Source organism: Hippocampus comes, unplaced genomic scaffold (genome assembly GCF_001891065.2).
Source record: "Hippocampus comes isolate QL1 unplaced genomic scaffold, H_comes_QL1_v1.1 scaffold127, whole genome shotgun sequence".
Classification (NCBI taxonomy): domain Eukaryota; kingdom Metazoa; phylum Chordata; class Actinopteri; order Syngnathiformes; family Syngnathidae; genus Hippocampus; species Hippocampus comes.
This window is the reverse complement of record NW_017805500.1, coordinates 59,174-81,913: the sequence shown is the minus strand read 5'-3', so window position 1 is coordinate 81,913 and position 22,740 is coordinate 59,174. Positions and strand designations below refer to the sequence as shown.

Sequence of the window (22,740 nt, the reverse complement as noted above, 5' to 3'; positions counted from 1 at the left end):
TACAGACGTGATTGGTGGAGTGATGTCGAGGTGGGCGCACTTCCGGAAGGTTCTCCTCTCTCCAAAGAGGACTGCTGAACCTCTGACGGAATGATTACGGTGTTTAGACAGGCAGCATATAAATACTCACAAATATGGTTTATTTGCAGTTTGAGTTGTTTATATGTGCTAACGTTAATATTTTTAAAAGGGGCATAAATTGCCCAAGGTATTTTTTGGGGCGAGGGATTTTCACAGTCAGGCTTCAAGTTTCTACCATCCAGAGAAATTTAAGAATCATTCCTATACATTCACAGTTGATGGTTTCGTCAACGGAAAGCCAACTAATCATCAGGAGGATTGATCCATCAATCGTGGCGGGAGCGTGTCCAGCTCCCGTCTGGCTAATGAGCGCCGCGGCACAGATGCATGATGGGACACTGACAGTGTGGTCAGCGAGGTTGACCGAAGAATCCGTGGGCCCTCGCCCAGGCGAAACGTGTAATCTGTCTTCATTTAGACGCTCTTCATCGCCGCATTCCATCGCCGCCGCAGCCACGCACGCCCTGGCGCGTGTTCCAAATTGAACACGCAAAAAAAAAAATTGGGAGAAATAAGACGCATGACTTTGCAGCACAGGGCGAGTTGTGGGAGGATTCCGTTAATTGCACGTCTGCGTTTTGAGGCTTTTGTCTTCATACATGCAAATCCGTCTGATTTATATGTTGCGGCGACGCAAAGAAAAGGGGAAACCGTTGAAACGGGGTCCCCTGTAATCATCAAACCGAAGATTTGTTTGCTTCACTTGTTGACGGCGCATGTTTTGGATGCTTGGAGTCAATTAAATGGCCGTAAACAGTCGACGCTGTGACAAATGTCTCTGAGTGAGCAGTTTTATATTTATGTTGCCTTATGTCTTATTTTAAAGAACACATTTTTTTAAGCGCCGTCATGCAAAAGTTATAGCTTGGTTAGGTTTGGGCACGGAAAATATCCCTGACGTTGCACATTTGAATTTTAGTAACAAACAGTGGTCAAGTCCAGTTTGGCCGATCCCCCGCACTCCCCCTTGCAAGAAATTCCCTCGACAATATGGACTCCTCACGTCACCATTAATCACCATCTTCCGTGACCCCGAGAGGTGTTCTTAACCCGAGTGTTTGTGTGCGCAGACAAGAGGCCCTGCTGGCCGCCATCAGCGAGAAGGACGCCAACATCGCCCTGCTGGAACTCTCCTCATCCAAGAAGAAGAAAACCCAGGAAGAGGTGGCGGCCCTGAAAAGGGAAAAAGACGGGCTGGTTCACGAGCTCAAACAGCAGGTGGGATTCCATCGCGGTTTTTAAATTCAGGCGGCGTTCGGAACATACACAAATTAACTCATTCAGTACCAGCTAATTCTAGACCAAGTCTGAAAAGACGTTTAAAAACGTCTTTGGGAGTGAATGAGTTAAGAATGGGGGCTGGGGGGGGGAAATGTCAGGCTTGATAGGAAAAAGGCTCCCCCGCGAGGTGTCAGCGACACGCGCAGCAAAGCAAAGTCGACAAAATGCCCTCCGCGTATCCGCGCGCTTCCGACCGCCGAGGGTAAATTTAGGACCGAGCTACCCCTCCTTGCCCGCGCCGCACTAACAAATCCCGCAACATTTTCAACCCATTTCCCTGTTTTCAACCCATTCCCCTGTTGATTTATCCTCGCGCTTGCACGGATTCCGCCCGTCACTCCGCTGGCGGATGTTGACAAAGTTAAACACACGCTGGCAATCAAACCAGGGTATAAACATGGCTAAATGCCTTTGTGGCTTCCTCGCACACACAAACGCGCAGAATTGGCCTCCTTCCGGGTCTCGAGGCAGCATATAAATACTCACAAATATGGTTTATTTGCAGTTTGAGTTGTTTATATGTGCTAACGTTAATATTTTTAAAAGGGGCATAAATTGCCCAAGGTATTTTTTGGGGCGAGGGATTTTCACAGTCAGGCTTCAAGTTTCTACCATCCAGAGAAATTTAAGAATCATTCCTATACATTCACAGTTGATGGTTTCGTCAACGGAAAGCCAACTAATCATCAGGAGGATTGATCCATCAATCGTGGCGGGAGCGTGTCCAGCTCCCGTCTGGCTAATGAGCGCCGCGGCACAGATGCATGATGGGACACTGACAGTGTGGTCAGCGAGGTTGACCGAAGAATCCGTGGGCCCTCGCCCAGGCGAAACGTGTAATCTGTCTTCATTTAGACGCTCTTCATCGCCGCATTCCATCGCCGCCGCAGCCACGCACGCCCTGGCGCGTGGTCCAAAATGAACACGCAAAAAAAAAAATTGGGAGAAATAAGACGCATGACTTTGCAGCACAGGGCGAGTTGTGGGAGGATTCCGTTAATTGCACGTCTGCGTTTTGAGGCTTTTGTCTTCATACATGCAAATCCGTCTGATTTATATGTTGCGGCGACGCAAAGAAAAGGGGAAACCGTTGAAACGGGGTCCCCTGTAATCATCAAACCGAAGATTTGTTTGCTTCACTTGTTGACGGCGCATGTTTTGGATGCTTGGAGCCAATTAAATGGCCGTAAACAGTCGACGCTGTGACAAATGTCTCTGAGTGAGCAGTTTTATATTTATGTTGCCTTATGTCTTATTTTAAAGAACACATTTTTTTAAGCGCCGTCATGCAAAAGTTATAGCTTGGTTAGGTTTGGGCACGGAAAATATCCCTGACGTTGCACATTTGAATTTTAGTAACAAACAGTGGTCAAGTCCAGTTTGGCCGATCCCCCGCACTCCCCCTTGCAAGAAATTCCCTCGACAATATGGACTCCTCACGTCACCATTAATCACCATCTTCCGTGACCCCGAGAGGTGTTCTTAACCCGAGTGTTTGTGTGCGCAGACAAGAGGCCCTGCTGGCCGCCATCAGCGAGAAGGACGCCAACATCGCCCTGCTGGAACTCTCCTCATCCAAGAAGAAGAAAACCCAGGAAGAGGTGGCGGCCCTGAAAAGGGAAAAAGACGGGCTGGTTCACGAGCTCAAACAGCAGGTGGGATTCCATCGCGGTTTTTAAATTCAGGCGGCGTTCGGAACATACACAAATTAACTCATTCAGTACCAGCTAATTCTAGACCAAGTCTGAAAAGACGTTTAAAAACGTCTTTGGGAGTGAATGAGTTAAGAATGGGGGCTGGGGGGGGGGAAATGTCAGGCTTGATAGGAAAAAGGCTCCCCCGCGAGGTGTCAGCGACACGCGCAGCAAAGCAAAGTCGACAAAATGCCCTCCGCGTATCCGCGCGCTTCCGACCGCCGAGGGTAAATTTAGGACCGAGCTACCCCTCCTTGCCCGCGCCGCACTAACAAATCCCGCAACATTTTCAACCCATTTCCCTGTTGATTTATCCTCGCGCTTGCACGGATTCCGCCCGTCACTCCGCTGGCGGATGTTGACAAAGTTAAACACACGCTGGCAATCAAACCAGGGTATAAACATGGCTAAATGCCTTTGTGGCTTCCTCGCACACACAAACGCGCAGAATTGGCCTCCTTCCGGGTCTCGTGAATTAACCAGCCACACGTAGAACCACGCGCGCGCTTAACCGCAAAAATCCATTTATAATACACGCTCTTCATATGCGGCATTTCGTTTTTCATCTGACATTCTTTCGGCAAGTGTGTGTGCGCACTGAAGGGTGTGAGCATCCACCACCCTCACCCCTCTCTCTGTTCTCCCCCTTCTGGTCCGTCTCGCTGCCTGTCTTTTCCCTCTGTGGTATCATAATTTTCAGTCCCTCAATGATGGATCACAGCTGAGACTTCCTCAGTATTCCCGTCTGTGTACGTTTGTGTGAGCGCCGGTCGGGCCGGCGGCGTATTTTTAGCTCCCACCTATTCCCTCCGTTCCTCCTCCCCTCTCCATGTGTGTGTAACTGTCACACGCGGATGAAGCGCCTGGACAGTTGTAAACCAGGACGAGTGCGTGAAAAAAAAAAAAATAGAGTTCATATTGCATCAAGTAACGATTAGATCGTTTTCCAAAGCAATATGGTGGGCTGAGTCTATTTTCTGGTCTTGTTGCAAGAGATAAAGAATTTAAATCTGTCCAAAGGAAGACATTGCGGTTATCGTAATCAGACTTGGCTGCATTTTATGGCGCACGAAACACATTTGGTTGAGCTTTGCAGATTGCGCATAGACTTCGTCGTCGTTCTGCACCTTTGTGGTCAAAGCCGGGCTCCGATAATGTGACATGATCCCTTCTTTTTGGAACATGGGAAACGTCCAAAAGATGATTTGCTGCCTTTTAAGGTCACTGTAAAAATCATGTGTTTATTTCTCCGTCTCCGGTTGACTCTCTTTGTATCCTTTGTGACCTCTCTTGCTAACCACCGCGGGGGAAAAAAAAAAAAGAGCTGCAATCAATTTTATTATTGTAAGGAGACTTTGCCAATCAAAGTGACGCATTTTCTCATCATGCTAAGCAGAAATGGAGAGTCAACTTTTTTTTTTTTTTTTTGGTCTCCGTTCATTTCATCTAACCATGACTCAGCATCTTGGCACAGCAATAATTGTGTAGATTATCAAGCGCGCGAGGATACAATAATCTCATCTGTGATTCCCCGGAGCCTTATCACCCCCAGTTTCCATAATCATGACTCAGCAATTTTTTTCCTTCCCTCGCTTCATTTGTTTCCCTCCGTTGTCCAGGACGGCGGCGAGTAGCGGGAGAAAAGAAGCAGGAGATTGTAGGAATGAAATCAACGGCGTGATGATTAGATTTGGAATGAGCGGCAGAGCTGAGGTCAGCATCGGCGCTAATTAAAAAGACGTCGGCGAGAAAAGGAAAACCACGGACGGGTGGCAGAGACTTGGAGTGGGCGGCGGAATCATTTCATTGCTTCTTCTCTTGTATTTTGTGGCGTCACATCTATATTAGGTAGATTATATACATTTTTTTTTGTGTGTCCGTGATTGTAGCGTCTGCGGCGCCGCCAATTAAGTGTAGAGGAGACGATATGGAAATGAGAACATGTGTCGGAGCGGACGGAAGCAGGATAAGCGACGGCCAGCGTATTAGTCACAGATGCTCGCTCAAGAGTGAGAAGCCCAAGCCAGCCAAAAAGAGGTCGAAATACGATATCGTGTGTTTAGATGACCGTCGAAAAACATTTAGTTTAAGTCACAAAAATCCCCCTTCTTATTTAAACCCACAGTCGGTTGCCAGGTTCTTCAACTGAAACCGTGAAGCACTCAAGATTGTCGCTATTTTTCTAGTGTTTGTTTTTCAATGGATCGATTCATGTCGATGGTGGCGCGGCGTCGCTTTGGATTTGCAATCAGCACAGTTTTTGAGCAGAGGATAAGATTAGGCGGTGAATCTCCGCCTGTCACGTTGATGATGAGGGAGATGAATGCCAACACATTCGCGATGGGATAAATTTAGGTGTGTTTATGTGTCGCGTCGTTTGTAGGAAGGTGTGGTGTTGGGATCGTCAGTTCACGGAGTGTATGACAACAACAAAATTTTTAAAAATAATAATACTGTTGTTCAACTCGAGCCAAAGCGGCGAGTCAGCATTGCTCACAGCACGTTCCATAGTTTTATTTCTGGGAATAAATTTGTATTTTGCCACCAAAAGGCCTTTTTCCATCTTGTTTTTTTGGTGTTTTATAGTTACAGGTGTCACAAAAACTCGGGCTCCACTATTTTGAGGTGGATGCAGATTTTAGGAAAAATTAAGTGGACGGTTAATTAAAAAAAAAACATGCACAAAATATATTTGATACGATGCAAAAAAAAAATTGGCAAACAGCCATTTGGCTGACGATTTTGACCGATTTTTGAAGGGCCATATCGTCGGCCTTATTTTGTCATCTTTCCTATTCCGCAGACTCGCGACATGTATTTCACGTTGCCTCCCTTCCTCCGTCGCTCCTCCAAGGTCCACCGTAAAGCCAGATTTACAGCCGTAACTTGGGAAGCGGAGCGGCAGAGGCGAGGAGATGGTTTTGGTTGCGGGGGGGTTGAAAAAGGATACGGGGCAGCGGAGGGCCGCTCGGGGAGTGGATGTGTTGAGAGGAACTCAGGAAGGAAGAGCGGAAGTGCAAAAGACAATGTGTGCGCCTATAATGTACATCATATGGTTCTTATGGCTTTAAAAGCTGCGGTATCACTTTAGGAAGGTCGTATTTTTTTTTATTTATGTTTTTCTTTTTTTATGCAGACTCAAAACAGGATGAAGCTGATGGCGGACAACTACGAGGACGAGCACCTGAAGGTGTCGTCCCCCAACGCCGAGCTGCCCAACAACCACAAGCCCTCGCCGGATCAGGTGCGTCATTCGTTGAGCGACGTCGCACCTCACGCCGACTTAGTTCCTGTGCCATACTAACCGCACCGCCGCTGCTCTCTTGGACTCACGCTGCTTCAGGACGATGAGGAGGGCATATGGGCCTAGCGGGTCCTACGCGTCCTCTTCTTTGTCTTTCGCTCACCGTTTTGTACAGAAGGGTGAGCAACCTCGACGCCGGCGTCCGATGCTCATTGTGGCGTTCCTCATCATGTCCGTCGTTGACCTCTCGCCCGCCCCCCTGGCATGCCACTGAATGCTGTTTTTGTGTTGCCCGGCTTTTGTGACGTGCGCTCCATTCGCAGCGCGACTCGGCCATCTCTTTCCTTTTCAGTTCACTTTTGTCATCCGTGTAGTCGTGAATCATCCCGGGCGGGTTCGTTTGTGTTCATCTATCAATCAGTAATTTGATTGCGGCGATAAAATGAAGGAACGGAAGAATAATATTGGTCCCTATCTACGACAGATACAAAATAGCGCTTTTTTTTTTCCAGAACCATAGGAATTTTTTTTATAGTTTTCTATAGTAAATAGACTTTTCCCAAATTTCCGTAAAATAACTAAATAACTCCCTGATTTATTTTTTCTTTTAATATTTTTTTTAAAGGTCATTGCCAATACGCATCAAAATCAGCCCCAGTTGATAATCGGACCATCCCGAATAGGTTTCGCTCAAATCTAACAATTTTTTTCGAGCAACATTGTCACTCCCAACATGAGAACACGACCAGAATCATAATAACCGTGCAGAAAGAAACCAACACCTTCACTTTCATTTCCCTTAAATAGCCTAGCCCTGAAATGCAACTGCGCTGAACCACAGGCTAGCTTGGAGCCAATTAGATGGCCGTTCGGGGAAAGAATTCCATCGAAACAAAGACAATGAAACCTGCGCAGAGTTACATGGAGTTAGCTGCTTAACTACGAATTAGCTCAATGCGGAAAAAGTGTATTTCTGTTTTTTTTATCGGGCTGATGATTTAGTATCGGAGAATCGTTTCATCCCTACTTTCTACCAACTTGGTACACCGTCTACGTGCTCCCATTAATGAATTCGCACCTCAATGCTGAAGGAGGAGAGCAACGCCCCATCTCATCTTTCGGCCGGCGTTGCGTGTAAAGTCGTTGCGCGCACACACGCTCTCTCTACTCGGTGTTGCGAGGCAGGTAATTTGCCACAGCACATTACATCTGAACACTGAGTGCCTGTGTTCACGCCTGTATGCCGGTAGCATATTTGTCGAGGACGTTTTTTATGGCTTTTTGCATTTTTAATGGTCTTTGCTAGCATTTGATGCGTCGCTGACGAAAGACAAGCCTGGAAATGTTTTCACCCCCCCATAATAGTCCACTGTAGGACTTCATTTGTGAAATGCCTTTTTCTGGGGGGGTCAAAACATGTTGGTGTGCTTCATATGTGCGGGTTGAAACAAAAAAAAACAAAACAATTTCAACATGAATAATAAAAAGCAAATAAATAATGTGACCCATGGTCTTGGTATCCAGGCGGTCAATGAGCGGAATGTCTCTCGTTGGAGTTGCTTCACCTTGCGGTCAGGGTGCGGTAGGCCCCCGGCATGGGAGGCTAATAAAAAGCAACGCGCGCCACACACGAACACACATTTCTGACGCTCGCGCGCGGCGCCGTGGAAATATTTCTCCTCGGAGATGCTTTCATGGCGCAGTAATGCGCTCGTTTGATAGCGCGGCGCGCTCGTTAAACTGCCGCTGTTTGTAATAGCGGGGCGGTGTAATACAAGCAAAACACTCGTACTGTATATATATGAGCGATAGCCTTGAATAAAAGCGATACATTTCAACTGCGCCGACGCTAAATGGGCACCTGCGTTCAAACGTTGACCCGATAATGCCCAATTTCCCATTTGTTGTGAATTATTTGATCCGCCGCAGACCTGGAAAGTGTCAACTGTCATTTTTTTTATTTTTATTTTTTTTTTAAATCCCAACAAAGCACAAAGTGTGAGAACAGCTGTTGCGCATAAGCAGGGAGATTCGGTTATAGGCCGAACGTAGAGCGGCGGTCACGCCTGGGTTCTTCGTTCTCGCTCCCTTTGAGGGAAACACGCAGCCTTTATTTCCTAATGGACTTTAATTGGCTGCAGGGGTGCTATTCATAGCCCCCCCCCCCCCCCGCCCCTAATGACTCTGACAATTGTATTTTCTGTCTCTGCATGCTTCATTATGCACCTACCTAAATTGTACATGCGCTTGAAAAGGGGTGAAGGTGGCTTCCAACCCCAAAAAAAAAATTCCGCTTGCGCAGCAGCGCACGTGCGTTCGGCGTCAGCCGCTAAACAAGACGCCGACTCGGAATGGGAAGTGACAGCTACTTTGATTTGCCGTCAGCTTCCATTTGGAGACGGGGGGAATAGTTTTCCCCTTGACAAAAATGCAAACACGGATCCTATTTTATCGTCATTTTATTTGTCATTTATTTTGTTTCCAAGCGTTGTAGCTATCGAATGTTTTTTAAATCAGTTGTCCCAAAATTTATTTTTGGCTTATTTCGCATTCCGCACATAGAACGTGTGACTTTGAGTGTATGGCGCTTTCATAGGCGGACCGGTGAGTGACGTGGGCGTCAGCGAGTGAATACGCCGATTCAGCTGTTGTGAACGGGCTCAACGTTCGTCAGTCTGCATGAAATTTGCTAATTATTTGGTGCTGATCCTGCAGCAACATTAGTCCGTGTGAATGGTTTTTATTCCCCTGAATTTTTTTTTATTTTAATCAAATCGCATCTATTAATGATTTATTTCAGTCTAGTTGTTTTACCCTCCCGAGTCGCCACCACAACTGGGATCTCTAAAACCTTTTATGGGACACAAACGCTCGCTAAAGAATGGGAGTTGTATTCTTGTTTTACTGACTTCACACAACTGTTAAACTGCCTTGTAAACATTTTACGCCAATATGTGGAAACTGGAACCAACACAAAGCAGGCAACAGACGTTTTTTTCGCTCGCTAACCGTTCCGCGCATAAGGGATCCAAATCGCAGCACAGCTGAACAATTTTGAAAAATTATCAAAAAATAATGGTCACATTCTTTTTATTTATTTATTTATTTTTTAATGTCATTAAAAACGACTCTTCTTTCCTCAGATTCTCTCTCCTCTCCTGGATCTGGACCAGAACCGTAGTAAGCTGAAGCTGTACATCAGTCACCTGACCTCCTTGTGTCAGGAGCGAGACCCCGTCATACTGCAAGACTTCGCCCCGCCGCCTGCCTACCACCGCGCCGACTCCGCCGCCACCTGGCACGCGCAACTGCACGGCATGACGCACCAACAGGTGGGCGCTCCAATCAGCCCGCGAAAACTACCCAAGGATGCTTTAACGTCCATTTGCATTCCGTGACACCTGAAAATACTTGTGCGCGTGCCATGAAAGTGCTCGTTTGTCCATTCGTTAGCGACTCCGCGCAAGACAGGTTGATATTTTGAAGTGCCTTATCGCCAGTGATTTCATTCTGGGTGCATCGAAATACACTCAGGCGACGGGTAGTAAAATTCGGGGGAGAGGCAGGGGAGAACGTAAAATAAAAATGACACATATGAAAGCACCTTTTTCAGTCTCAAACCATTTGTTTAGCATCGAGAAGGAAAAACAACAACCAAAAAAATGTCCCACCCGCGTCTCAACTCGAACTCATTTCCACACAATAGCCACAGCCATGCGTCACTCGGCGGCTATTTCTTTCTTTCTTGATTGATTGTTTTTTTTTGGGTTTTTTTTTTTTAGCGACCGCGGCGCCTTTGCAATCACAACAACACATCGCGTCGTCGAGGCGGCTTCCCGCTGGCGTTTGTCGCCGTTGCCCGCGGTTATCGCGAGGCAGCGTGCGCGCATGCATCCCAAAGAAAATGCCGTCCAAAACTGGGAGCTCTATCTCTGCCAATAATAATAATAATAATAATAAGCGTCACGGCTGAACGACGTCACTAATGAGCACAGCGGAGACTCCGACCTGCGCCCCTGGCCGAAGCCAAAGCGCGCGGGTCGCCTCACTGCCCGTGTTTTGTTGTCGCTGGAAAAAAAAAAAATTAATGAACTGTTTTATTGTCCTTTATGAATCCCGAGTGCGTTGTCGTCGAATTTTGTCTGTCCCAAAAGAAGGAGAAGAGAAATTATTTGGAATCGTGGTAATGAAACAAAATAGCAGACAATTGCAGTGTGCGCATGTCATTGTCCAAAAGCAACAAGAGCTTCTTTTATATACATGCTTGCTAGCTTATATGTCAAAGGACAGACAAAAAAAGAAAGATGTCAAATATAACAAACCAAAATAAAGCACCACAATTCTGCTTGTCGAGGTATTAATTTAACAACATGTTTATTATCCCGGTGGTGGGAAAATCACACTTTGCACCGTCTCGGAGCGACGCCATGTTTGTTTTTTTTAGCGGCCCGCCAAGCCCCCCCCCCGTCCCCCTCCCCAGACTGGCAGACGTCAGCGTGAGATGAGCGATACAAAAACAGGACAGGGCGGCGGCGGAACCTTTTCCAACATGGCTGCTGATAATGCAGGATGGAACATTTGGCAGTCTCCCTCCGACACGACGACGGCGGCGGCAAAACGCCCAACGTGTTCTTTTTTTGTTTTGTTTTGTTTACATCTCCCTTGAATTATTCATTGGAATATTACCGTATTTGCCTAATCTCATTTCCGACTCACTTGAGCCTCCTTTCCAAGGAGATATGATATTAAACAGCAATTATCACATTAAGTTGAATCACCCTCCGCACATAAACAAACAGTTGTGTTTGTCTTCAGCTTTTATGGCTGGAAGAAGCACAGTTGCAACTCCGCCCCCCAACCCCACGAGGTACTTTTTTTCACCACTTGTGGGCTCCGCGGAGGCAGCCGCATCGCTTGGGCATCACGGTTTTGGAATTTAGTGTCAGTTCTTCCTGGCCGAAATGGTCAGCTGGCGAGCATCTCTTAAGTTGAATGCAAACCAACAACTGCGGTTTTCTGACAGCTGTTAGTGGGCCCCATCTGGCTCGAAAATCGAAATGGTGCTATTGTATTTTTGGATATTACTTGGTTTGCAGCGCTGCGATGGAATTTGAGATCAGAGATCGTATGTGAAAGTTCAATGTCAATAAATATTTTAAGAGTAAATGCTAATTTATAATCATTAAATGTACCGTGCGAAACATTCACTCAATTAAATACAATTTTTTTAGAGATGGGCAAGTATCGATGCCCGGGTATCGGTGCCCTTACCAGACTTATTTTAAGGTAACGATACTCGTGGAGGCTGCCGATATTTAAGACGGACAAAATCTGACATGCGATAGTTCGACACATCGGCGTATCATCGTCTTCGGAAAGACAGGCCTCTGTTCTTTGTCGGTGTGGGAATTGAAAGTTCGGTATCGGCCCTCAGTATCGGCGAATACTACCGAGTCAATATTTGACTTTTTAAATTCAGTACGGTTCTTTGTTTTTTTTTTCTTTTTTTTTTTATAGACAATTAACAATACAGTTCAGTTGTATTTCACTTTTAAGCCATTACAATACGGGTACGGAGTAAAATCGGCCTTGATGACGTACGGTTCATGTTCTTATATCATCAGCAATACGTTTGTGTTCCACCCTGCAGACGTTCAAGGTACACACACACGCACACGCATTTCTCGCTTCGTTCCTACTCTGATAACTGGCGTGTTGGTGCGCATACATTCAGATATATATATATATATATAATGGCACTTTAATGGCTGTAGTAAAAAAAAAAATCATCCTCTCCAACGTAACACACTCTCGCACACATATCTTGGCTCTTTATCGGCGCTTTTCATCCCCGCTCGCTTGCCGCGGTATCTCGAAGAGACGGTCACCTTCATCATCATAAGGAGACAAAGAAGAAACTCGAAGGGTGCGAACGTGGTTGATTTCCTTTTGTGCTTTCTCAAGGGGCATCGTGGGGTGCGTCCTCGCCATTTCTAAACGTCGTGTCTCGAGCGTCGGCCGGGTCAAGGTTGCGAGAGGCAGAAGACGATAGGCAGCAGGCTTCGGTCTTTATCTGCGCCCGATCTAATCTTTACGGCCGTGTTTTTTCTGCGGGATTGCCGCCGAAGCCGTTGAGCGCTTTAAAAATTGGGAAATGTTTTGTTAGTTTCCTGATGCAACACCGTAAGACATGACCGCGCAGATTGGACATGACCTTTTTAGATCTATTTAGGTCAAGTGACACATACGCAGGTGTCTGTATAATTTTTTTTTTTTTTTTTATATGACTTAAAAGAAAAATTGAGATGCACTACAGATGAATTCATTACTTGTCTTTCTTAAAAAAAAAATACACGGAAACAGAACCTTTGAAAATTTATTGTATATTAAATTGCAATATTGAGAGGAACATCAAATCATTAAAAAATAATTAACCCCTGTTAGAGTCATTTTTGTCATTCGGGTTTCACCCTCCCCCCCCTCAAAAATAAGTTTTTTAAAAGTTTTAAGGGGAGACTGGAACAGATTAACGGCACTTCCATTCATTTCAGTGGGGAAGGATGATTTGGGTGTTCCTAGTTACACGCAAGGTCACAGAACAGATTAAACTCAAGTCGCCTCTGTATTAAGAACAAACAACAATACCAAAAAAAGCGTGATATATGGATGGCGAATACTTTTCGTGTGATTTTCATGACTCATTAACATCGTCATTACCACCAGATGTTCTACACATGAGTATTAATGTGCCGTTGCGATCGCCGGCTAATAGATGAGAGCGCTGAAAGCAGTTGAGATTTAACCTTTGAAATGTTTGGTAATGTTTGAGCTCAGCTTGCACACACACACGCACACACACACACACACACACACACACACACACACACACAGTGGCTAATGTTAGCTTGTGTTACACAGGCTCCTTGAGCAGCGCTTGTATTGATACAGATGTATTGGTCGTTAAGGCAGTCAGGTTAGACGCAGCGGGCCAAGTCGCAGCCAAAGCAAACAGCAGCGGCACTTTCTCACAGAAATGTTCCGCTCGCCACGGGACAGGCGGAATCGCACGGTCGGGCGGAGGGGGGCGGACATAGTCTGATATGTACCATTGTGTGAGTGGAGTGTGTGTTAAACATGATCACGTAGTTTCTGTGAGAAAAGATGAACACGGTCCGATCGGATTAACCCTTTGAGGGACAGCGGTTACTACAGTGGGCAGCTTATCACGTTATCAGGGTGCATGAAAGGGTTCTTATTATTTTACTCCATATGATATGTTCCAGTATTTTTTATTCATTTTTGTTGTTGTTGTTGCTCGGCAGTTGGAGGCGGAGTTGGCACTGTGCGAGCGGGAGGGGGCAGAGCTGCAGGAGTACGCCAACCAGGTGCTGCAGCAGATCGCCGACCGCTGCCCCGACATTTTGGAGCAGGTCGTCAACGCCCTGGAGGACAGCAGCTGACGCGTTTCCATCATCGCTGTCACCAAAATGACTTCTGTCCACAGGTTGCTTTTTTTTTTTTTTTTTTTTCACCCCCCCCTCCCCTTCACCTGTGTAGGACTGAGTGACACAAGCGCACACTGTTCTTCGAGTCCGCCATTTTGCTGCTAACTTGTTTTTGTCGTCGTCTTCTATGGTTTCTGTCAGCCTTCCGTTGTGCCAGGAACACTCGCAATAATCCCTTTACTATCAACTGTGTGGAGGATAACACGAGGAGGAATCTTTTTTTTTCTGCTTTTCTTTCTGGGCGGGGATGGAGAGAATATAAATATTTTGCTTTTGCTAATATATATATATAAATACGTATAAATGTAAAACACTAATGTTATAATTCCAGTTATATGCTTGGTTGTCACCAGCGGGGGAAACGTTACAGGTTTGAATTGTTTACCATAATAGACTTCCCGGCAACTGCGGGTGGGCAAAAGAATTGAAATGGAATAAAATGCGAATCTATCTTTTCTCGACTGTGAAAGAGCATTTTCTAACGCACCTCATCATGTTTTGGGAGAGCCGCCGTCAAGACATATGTCCCCCCAAACGGAGCTTCCAACATTCCCGCTACGCCGTTATCGGCTCCCCTCGCGAACGTCGCCTTATCTTGACCCCGCGGCCGCTTTATTTTCCTCCCCCCTCCCGCTGCAATGACATGATTCCAGGGCTCGCTCTCGTTCCCTATCTAGCCTTTGCGACGGCCTCTTCCTGTTGCACTTAACATTCTTTCCACCTTAGGATGTATAAAAGCCACATTTACCTGTCCTTCACATAGCATTCTGCTTTCCCCATCTACTGTCGTAAAAAAAAAAAAAAAAAAAAAGAAGACAGCGGATGGAAGAAGCGGCCATGAACTCTAAAACAACCCGACTTATATTCTGACTTTTACTCCATTCTGACCCCTGCTTGGTATTTATTTAATCACTTGAGCTCCATATTGAAGTGCAGGCCCATACAGAGGTGCATTCAGGGGGGGGGGACATCCAGCGCGGCCAACGAGGCGTTCCAAAGTAAACCGCTAGTGGATCTGCACTAAATCACACACATTAATGAGTCTTATCACGGTAAATAAATACGCCGTACAAATATTTAGCCTCACATGCATGCAAATGACGATAAATGCGCCCGTGTTTTATGATCGGGGATTAATTCGGGAGCGGGCGGACAAGCGGGCCGCGTTTTGATCCAACCCGACCCAAGACGAGATCGGTATCAAAAACCGAGCGCCTTAAACACCCGCGTAAGCTGTCGGTGATATCGGTGATCCCCCCCGCCCGCCCCTGGGGAGAAAAAAAACAACGACGTCCTTGAGACAATGTATCTGTGGGAGCATTTCGAAGAAGCCTATTTATAATAAAAGAGGGAAGAAGGTTGACAAAATGTGAGAAGGACATCGGGGAGCGCAAATCCAAACAATGTGGAGAGGAGCCGAGCTGCTAAAATAAGCTGTGAGCCGCCGACACTCCAAACGTCCCGAAGACTCTTCACCTTCTAACTGAAGATGAGGCTCCGAGCGGCGACCTTGGTTGGAATAGCAATCCTTTGGTATGTCAGGGTTGCTGTGCGGTCCCAGACTCAAGAATTCACCTCCCGTCATCATGAGCTGGGAACCCGGGCTCTCTAAATGAAGGCTTGTTTTCACCTGAATGTGTTTTTTAAGCTTGCGACCATCAATAAATTTTTTTTTAAAAAAGCTGTTCAGCCTGATGTTTTATTTTTGTGCAATGCCTGTATGAATATCTGGACATGTCTGAATAACTGCAGTATGTTTTCTCATCAGCAATAATCTTTTTTTTTTTATTTATTTAAAGTTTGTAAAATAGAGATGTCCCGCTCATGTCAAGATGGGCTGAGCTGTGCCAGACTCAAGGTTGAATACATTTCACATGGTCAAAATGGGAATTCTGCTCCCCAATGGAGGCGTGGGTTCAAATCCCCCTCCTGACATCAATTCAGCAGCTGTCATCCCAGCAAAATGTCCAGAAACGACTTCTTTCAAAGTCCACTTATCCATCTGTACTCTTCTGACACAAACTGGTGCGCTCTTCTGTTTGCCACGTTTCATTGCACAATTGTAACTTAATCTAATTTGATGTTTTCATTGCCTTCATTTACTCGTGTTCGCATGGCCGAGCGGTCTAAGGCCCAAGGTTCAGCACCTTTTTCACTGAGAAGCTGCCATGTTCAAAATTGCAAACGTGAAAATGAATTTGACTATTGATAAATTACTGTATTCTTTTGACACAAAATGGCTCCTTTGCTCACTCTTATTGTCGACACAAAATGGCTGGTTTAGATTCAAATATAGTGGAGATTCAAATCCCAATCCTGACAACCTTCTCATTCTAAACAACGCGAATGAAATCTGGTGATGTGTTTTGACACAAAATGGCTGGTACACAAACCTTTTATCATTATTGGTTGGACCTGATTTCGCTACCTAAAGGCAAAAGTTTTGGAGAATTTGCAATGTAAGCTTGCTATCTTTATGTCAGGATGGCCGAGCGGTCTAAGGTGCCAGACTCAAGGTTCAGAACCTTTCACTCTCTGAAAGTGGGGAATTCTGGTCTCCAAATGGAGGCGTGGGTTCAAATCCCACTCCTGACAAGTTTTTTTTCAATATATTTGAAATAAAATGGCTTGTGTCCTCACTTTTATTATTATTATTGTACAAAAACATTGCTGGAACTAACATTTTTTAATTATAGTAATGTTTAGACAAAATGTCTGGCATAGATCAGGATGTACTGTTCAGCACATCTGTTTATCATCCATGAACAATGGAAAAAATGAAAATAGATAAGAGGTGGCTTTAATTTTCTTGGATACATGTTCGTGTCAGGATGGCCGAGCGGTCTAAGGCGCCAGATTCAAGGTTAAGTACCTTACAAACAGTCAAAGTGGGAATTCTGGTCTCCAAATGGAGGCGTGGGTTCAAATCCCACTCCTGACATCGTTTTGCAATGTATAGTATTTGAAATAAAATGGCTTGCTCGCGAACTTTTATTGTTATTTGTGGACACAAAATGGCCGGCACAGTAACGTCTTCTTAATTACAGAATTTATTGGATGCATTTATATTTATTTGTAAAAATTGGTTGTTTGTCACGTTTCTTTCACCATCTATGAGATAGATGCAAAATCTCATGTCAGGATGGCCGAGCGGTCTAAGGCGCCAGACTCAAGGTACAAAACCTTCCACGCGGTTTCGCAGGGACTTCTGGTCTCCGACTGGAGGCGTGGGTTCAAATCCCACTCCTGACACTTATTTTTTTTTCCACCCCTCTACCGAATATGGTCCACTTTGATGGACACACCTTCCTGACTTAGAAACACCCACTCCCTCCTCTTCCTCCTCATTTTGACACACAGCACGCAGGAGCAGATTCGGCAGTCGGAACCACAACTTTTTTTGGGTCACGGCAAAAAGTAAACCAAAAAAAAAACTATCAAGCTTGGTCGATTACAACTTCATGCTTTTCTTCCTATTCTAGTTCTTTTTTTTTTTTTTGCAAGAGGACTTTTTTTTTTTTTTTTTTTTACTGAGTTTATTTTATTCCTGACACCTGTTGATCGGAGCGCAGCAGTTCGGGTTCGTATTAATCTTGACGTTGGACTTCTAAGGACTTCCCGAACCCTCCCTCAGCGGAGACTCGTTCTGATCACTTCTGCTGGTCATAATTGGACTGTTGTGCACGGGAAAAAAAAAGAGGACTTTAAGGCGATACCTGTCAAAATAGAGGCACGGCAATACGTGGGTTTCTGCCTCGCAGTTTCAACACTTTTTTTTTTTTTTGCACCTTTCACAAACTTCTTGGAGGTCACCAAAAGGATTCGGGCACACAAGGTAAATTTTTTTTAAGCATTATTATTGTTATTTATGAAATGTATGTGTCGTTTTATCTATTTATTTATGTATTTATTTCAGGTGAGTGATTAGTTGCTTATATTACATTTTTTATAACCATGTTAAGTTGCCGTGTAAAGTCCCCACCTCGCAAAGTTTAGTCTATATGTGGAGAAAAGTGCCTATATGTCAACTGTGTGACAGTGGTGAAATGCAATGTGTGTGCTTTTGGCCTCAATGAAGGCTGCCCTCTCACTATGCGGTGCAGCCTGCCTTCTATTTTGGGTGAAAATGATGCACAAATGTTTCTCTCAGCGTGGAAGATATGATGTTTTTTTTTTATGGAACTATGCAACTATTTCTTTTCATAGACGTGGTATGTAAACTTGTGAAAGTATTTAGACACCCGCTTGTATTTTATGATCCCCTTGGCCCCCCCTTTACACTTATTCCCACACAAAAACAAAAAAAAAAGTTCTCATGTAACTTTTAAAAAGTAATTTCAATCATTTCAATTGTCCTTCCTGCATCTGTGTTGGCTCACCACACTTCAGCCAGATTCTAAAGTGATGCTTAAGAGACATTGTTGGGATCTGAGCGTATGGCATTTCTATGCCTTTGTGTGTGCGGATCCCCAATGGGAGCCCGAATAACTAACGCACACACACGCACACGTATAGAAAGTGCATGTGAACGCCGTGGCCTCGCCACTTGAAGAGTTTCTTTGAATGATGATCCCTGATTGGTTGATGTGCATCCTGGGAATACTTCTCCATTTGGGAATGAGCTTGACCCCTCTGTGTGTGTCAGCGTGAGGTAAGACAGGTCCCCGTGAGCCTTTGGGAACTAATCACTCAAGGATGCTAACACGCTTTAACTGCGAATAGTCCAATTTCTTTGAGAAATGAGGAGCTTCGGTGATGTCATCACGCAGGCTGCCGGGGTTGGGCCTGGCATATTTTGGCTTCATTCCTGACCATGTGTGCGTGTGTGTGGTACATGTGTGTGGATTTTACATGAGCGGGACTATGCACATAATTGTAGACATTGTCTATATAAAAAGCGCTGGCTGGCTGGCGGCGGCAGGCCTGCGTTTTGTCACCGCCGCTGCATAACCAATTTAACCTCCTCCGACCTTTAAAGTTGCGTTTTAATTCAAGTGGGGCAAGCATTTCAGCATTTTTTTTTTGGGGGGGGGGTGTAGAAATGTAATGAAAAGGCATTTGTGTGTGTTTATGTGCGGCGTTGCCATGCAGAGTAATACTAGTCATACATAAAACAACAGGTCACTTTCATTCGGTACACAATCGATATACAATACAAGTACACAACCCCCCCCTACCCCAACCCCCCCCCCAAAAAAAAACGTAATAAAGCTCAGTTTTTACTGAACCTTTAACGTTTAAATTCAATACTGAAGTGGGCAACGTGGATTTGAGTGCAAGTCAGATGAGAAGAAATAGTGACGTCTACTGGTGACTTCTTGTCACTACACCACCTCGAAACACAAAAGCACCCAAAAAATGGTCCAAGTAGTCATTTAGAAATATATTTACGACACTCAGTTTTAGTTTGGCAGCTTGTGCCATGAAGTGAATGAGAGTAAACACAATAAAAATGTCTTGAGTGAAGCGTACGATGTATTTTTAGTTTTGCAAATAGGCTGCTGGATTGCAGTTTCTTCTTCCCACCCCCCTCACAAAAAAACTTTGCAGTTTGTTGCAGTAAAATAGTTCGCAAACAGATGGCGCTGCCTCACTGACACTTTTCTCGTCCAGTAATGGACATGCAGAGCGTAAGGGGGTGGGGGCAAAGGGTGAGCGTGACATGAGCGCAAGTGAGTGACCTATCTGCAGGAAGTAATCCATTCACCTGCATTACTTGGGGAGGAAATATATTGACAACTGCGGGGAAAAATAAGAGCCCCAAAACATCTTTTTTGGTTGTTTGTTATTTGACCTTTTTATTTTTCCATTTTCTGCTTGAAATGGCAATACAATGGTGCCTTGACTTACTCTGTTCCGTGACCACCCTTGCAACCCAGAAATTCGGTTTCCCCATTGAGATAAATGTAAATGCTATTAATCCGTTTCCGTGTAACCGTCAGAAAAAAAAAATTGCACTGTACAGTACCGTGCGTTATAAAAACATACAGCGATGACATAAATAGAAGGTAAAGAACTGAACTGATTGTGCTTTGTGATTTCATGCCTCCATTCAATGGGCGTTGTATGTCTGCTGTGCACGCTTTGGGCACCGGGGGGCAGTATAAATTTCACAGGAATACAACACATTCATTTGATGAACGCAGAAGAAGACTACTGTATCTATCACAAGCAAGTCATGAGGCAGTTTTTGCAGAGGATAAAGAATATATGCCTGTGCATATTGTGTTGTTCAAGGTTCATAGCTCGTGTGATATCAATGCGAGTTTGCTAGCGTGTGTCCGCTATTCCCTCTTATGTGTCAGCATGACACTCTGCCACTTTCCTGAGACAAATTTAGGGTTAATACACAACCAAAAATGCGACTTTGACGCCAATAGGCGACCTGGTCTCCTTATTTTTTTCCCTGAGACAAATTTAGGGTTAATACACAACCAAAAATGTGACTTTGACGCCAAATGGCGACCTGGTCTCCTTATTTTTTTTCCCCCCCGAGCTATATATTGAAAAGGCAGTGACCTTTTCAAGCAAAATTGAAAACATATGCTTCAATTTTAACTCCGGACAAGCATGACTCAACAGAAATCTGCTCCGTTCTGTCAACACACACAACACAAGCCCGCTTCCCCCGCCTCCTCCATCTTTACCCACCCTTCCGTGGGCGCCGTGCCCAGAGAGAGGCAAGCCTAAGCTGGCTGCCTCGGCCCCAGCAGCAGTGAGCAACCAGGAGAGAAAGAAAGGGGGGGGGGGGGGGGGGGGGGGGTTGAGATGGTTAAAAACAGGAGAGGGAACGAGGAGATAAGTGCGTGGATGAAAGCCGAGAGGATGAAGAGATAAGAGGATGCGCGCAATACGTGCAACGGAGGAAGAGGGGAGGGTGAAAGAGTCGGGGTGGGGGGTGTGGGGGGGAAGTTTGGGGTGGGGGGTGGGGAGTGGTGGTGGACACGGGAGAGGCAAGACAAAAGGAGATTAGAAAAATAGATAGATCAATAGATGGAGTGATAGAGCCAACAAAGACCAAAGATACAAAGGAGAAAGAGAGAGAGAAAGAAAAAGAGCTGGGCAGACCGCCAACTCTAGTCAGAGAGAGGGAGAGAGAGAGGTCAGAGCAACGGGACACATCTCTGGAGTGTGTGTGTGTGTGTGTGTGTGTGTGTGTGTGTGTGTGTGTGTGTGTGTGTGTGTGTGTGTGTGTGTGTGTGTTCGTGTGATGAAGGGAGGATGAGAGAAGAATGCAGAGGAGGAGAAGCAGCAGAGCGCAGAGAGAGGACGACTCCGTGGAAGAGAGTCAAAAGCCTGAGAAGCGCGACCTTGGGAAATGTAGACGCCACCCTGACATGGGTTAGACTGCCGTTAGGCGTACCTAATAAAGTGGCCGGCTTCTATTGAAGGTTGGACCACCTCCGTTCCAAAAAAAAAAAAAAATTGTCACCTCGCTCATGCTAAACGTGATACGAGCCGTGACACGGTGTCAGAAAATGACGATCATCCATCACTCTTGTTTACTGTACGCGCACCATACTTCAAATAAATGGCGCAGAACAATAACCGTCATTTTTTTTTTTTTTTTTTGTGCCCGAATCACTGACTCTGCATGTTAGCACTCCATTAAATGACCATCATCACCATCATCATAATGGAATATAATCAGCGACTTGCACCCGCCACTGAGCCGGAGGAGTAATATCATCTATTTTATTTTTTTTTCATAAACCACCATACGATCATTGGACACTTCATTAGGTACACCACCATGCTGTACTAATCAAAATCTGACCTGATAAATGTAATCACGTTCATCTTTTTTTTTTTTTTAAATGGATACAAAAGGCGTATTTCTCACAACTATTGTTCACGAATCAAAATCCGTCTTTGTGAGCATCTCTCCTTTGCCGAGGAATTCCATACAACTCACGGGGGTGACTTGGGCCGCCCACAATAAAAGCCCACTCTAAAATATTTCGTTTTACCATAACAGGTAGGTGAGAGAAGCATTCAATAGCTGGCGAAGCCACCTTTTTCCTCACGTAAGTGTGACATATTTATTGCCCAGGTTTGCCTTAGGCTGCCCGCGATAAAAGGCCTCTATAAAATGTGCCGTTTTACTGTATTGGGGATCAGGAATCCAATTAGTGTCAGGTATGGCCATCACTTGCCTCGCATGGTGCAAACAACTTTGTTTCACACGAGTGCCTTGGGCTTCCCACAATAAAAGGCCGCTCTAAAATGTAGGGGGGAAACTTGGGGACTCCTCAGGGCTCCTACGTCAGTCATGCAATTTTTTGCAGGAAGAAGAGCTGGCGGAGCGCCGTTTCCATTCAGCATGAGAAAAAAAAACCAATTTGTATCTGAGTGATGAAAATTTTTTGGGGTGTCGCCGTATAGACAGCCGCAGCATCCTTAAAATGTGGAAAAAAATATCTTTCGAAAATCAGCGCGGTATTCACACTAGTGAGTAACTGCGTTTTCTTGAGCTCCTTTCTGACACTTTGTGTTTGTCTTTGTGTGTGTTTGTGTGTTGATGTGTCGTTGCCATCGCTCAGCCTCGTGTGTGTGTGTGTGTGTGTGTGTGTGTGTGTGTGTGTGTGTGTGTGTGTGTGCGTGTGTGTGTGTGTGTGTGTGTGTGTGTGTTCGCCACTAGCCCCACCAGCGAAATGCAGCCAGCATGACGGAGAATGACAGGTTGATTTATGGCGAGGCTATAAGTAGAATGACTACGAAGGAGGGATAGAACGGAATTTGGGCATTGATTGGACGATTTGAGCAGATTCCCGAGTAAAAACCGACATTGACTCCATGAAACGTCTTAGAATTGATTATCCTGCTCAGTTATTGAATAATCGGGTCAGCGTTTGCGTTTGAAACATCAACGTGGTGGCAGTGAAGCTTCAGGCTGGAAAAAAAAAATTGCGGTTCACACACCCAACCTTAACAA

General features: G+C 45.3%; 2 protein-coding genes and 3 non-coding genes across 14 annotated transcripts in view; all 5 read left to right on the top strand.

Annotated features, from left to right (window-relative positions):
* LOC109520038 (ELKS/Rab6-interacting/CAST family member 1-like) overlaps positions 1–15,490 on the top strand; it is a 55,759-nt gene extending 40,269 nt beyond the window's left edge. For 7 of the 9 annotated variants that reach the window (XM_019876981.1, XM_019876980.1, XM_019876985.1 and 4 more), the window contains 4 exons: positions 1,152–1,299; positions 6,193–6,300; positions 9,444–9,632; positions 13,623–15,490. In XM_019876981.1, the coding sequence (XP_019732540.1) occupies positions 1,152–1,299; positions 6,193–6,300; positions 9,444–9,632; positions 13,623–13,760 (583 nt within the window). In that variant the 3' untranslated portion in view covers positions 13,761–15,490. Of the gene's footprint in view, positions 1–1,151; positions 1,300–6,192; positions 6,301–6,399; positions 6,480–9,443; positions 9,633–13,622 lie in introns of those variants that run through there. The other 2 variants (XR_002169076.1, XR_002169075.1) reach the window with 1 other exon arrangement.
* A 793-nt stretch (positions 15,491–16,283) lies between these two features.
* trnal-caa (transfer RNA leucine (anticodon CAA)) lies at positions 16,284–16,400 on the top strand. Its single transcript has 2 exons — positions 16,284–16,321; positions 16,355–16,400. It is a non-coding gene; the product is annotated as a tRNA-Leu (tRNA).
* A 230-nt stretch (positions 16,401–16,630) lies between these two features.
* Positions 16,631–16,746, top strand: trnal-caa (transfer RNA leucine (anticodon CAA)). The gene is made up of 2 exons: positions 16,631–16,668; positions 16,701–16,746. It is a non-coding gene; the product is annotated as a tRNA-Leu (tRNA).
* Positions 16,747–16,941: 195 nt separating this feature from the next.
* trnal-caa (transfer RNA leucine (anticodon CAA)) lies at positions 16,942–17,057 on the top strand. Its single transcript has 2 exons — positions 16,942–16,979; positions 17,012–17,057. It is a non-coding gene; the product is annotated as a tRNA-Leu (tRNA).
* Positions 17,058–17,145: 88 nt separating this feature from the next.
* wnt5b (wingless-type MMTV integration site family, member 5b) overlaps positions 17,146–22,740 on the top strand; it is a 42,660-nt gene continuing 37,065 nt past the window's right edge. For both annotated transcript variants that reach the window (XM_019877044.1, XM_019877045.1), the window contains exon 1: positions 17,146–17,640. The gene's annotated coding sequence lies outside the window, so the exon portion shown is untranslated. The remainder of the gene's footprint in view (positions 17,641–22,740) is intronic.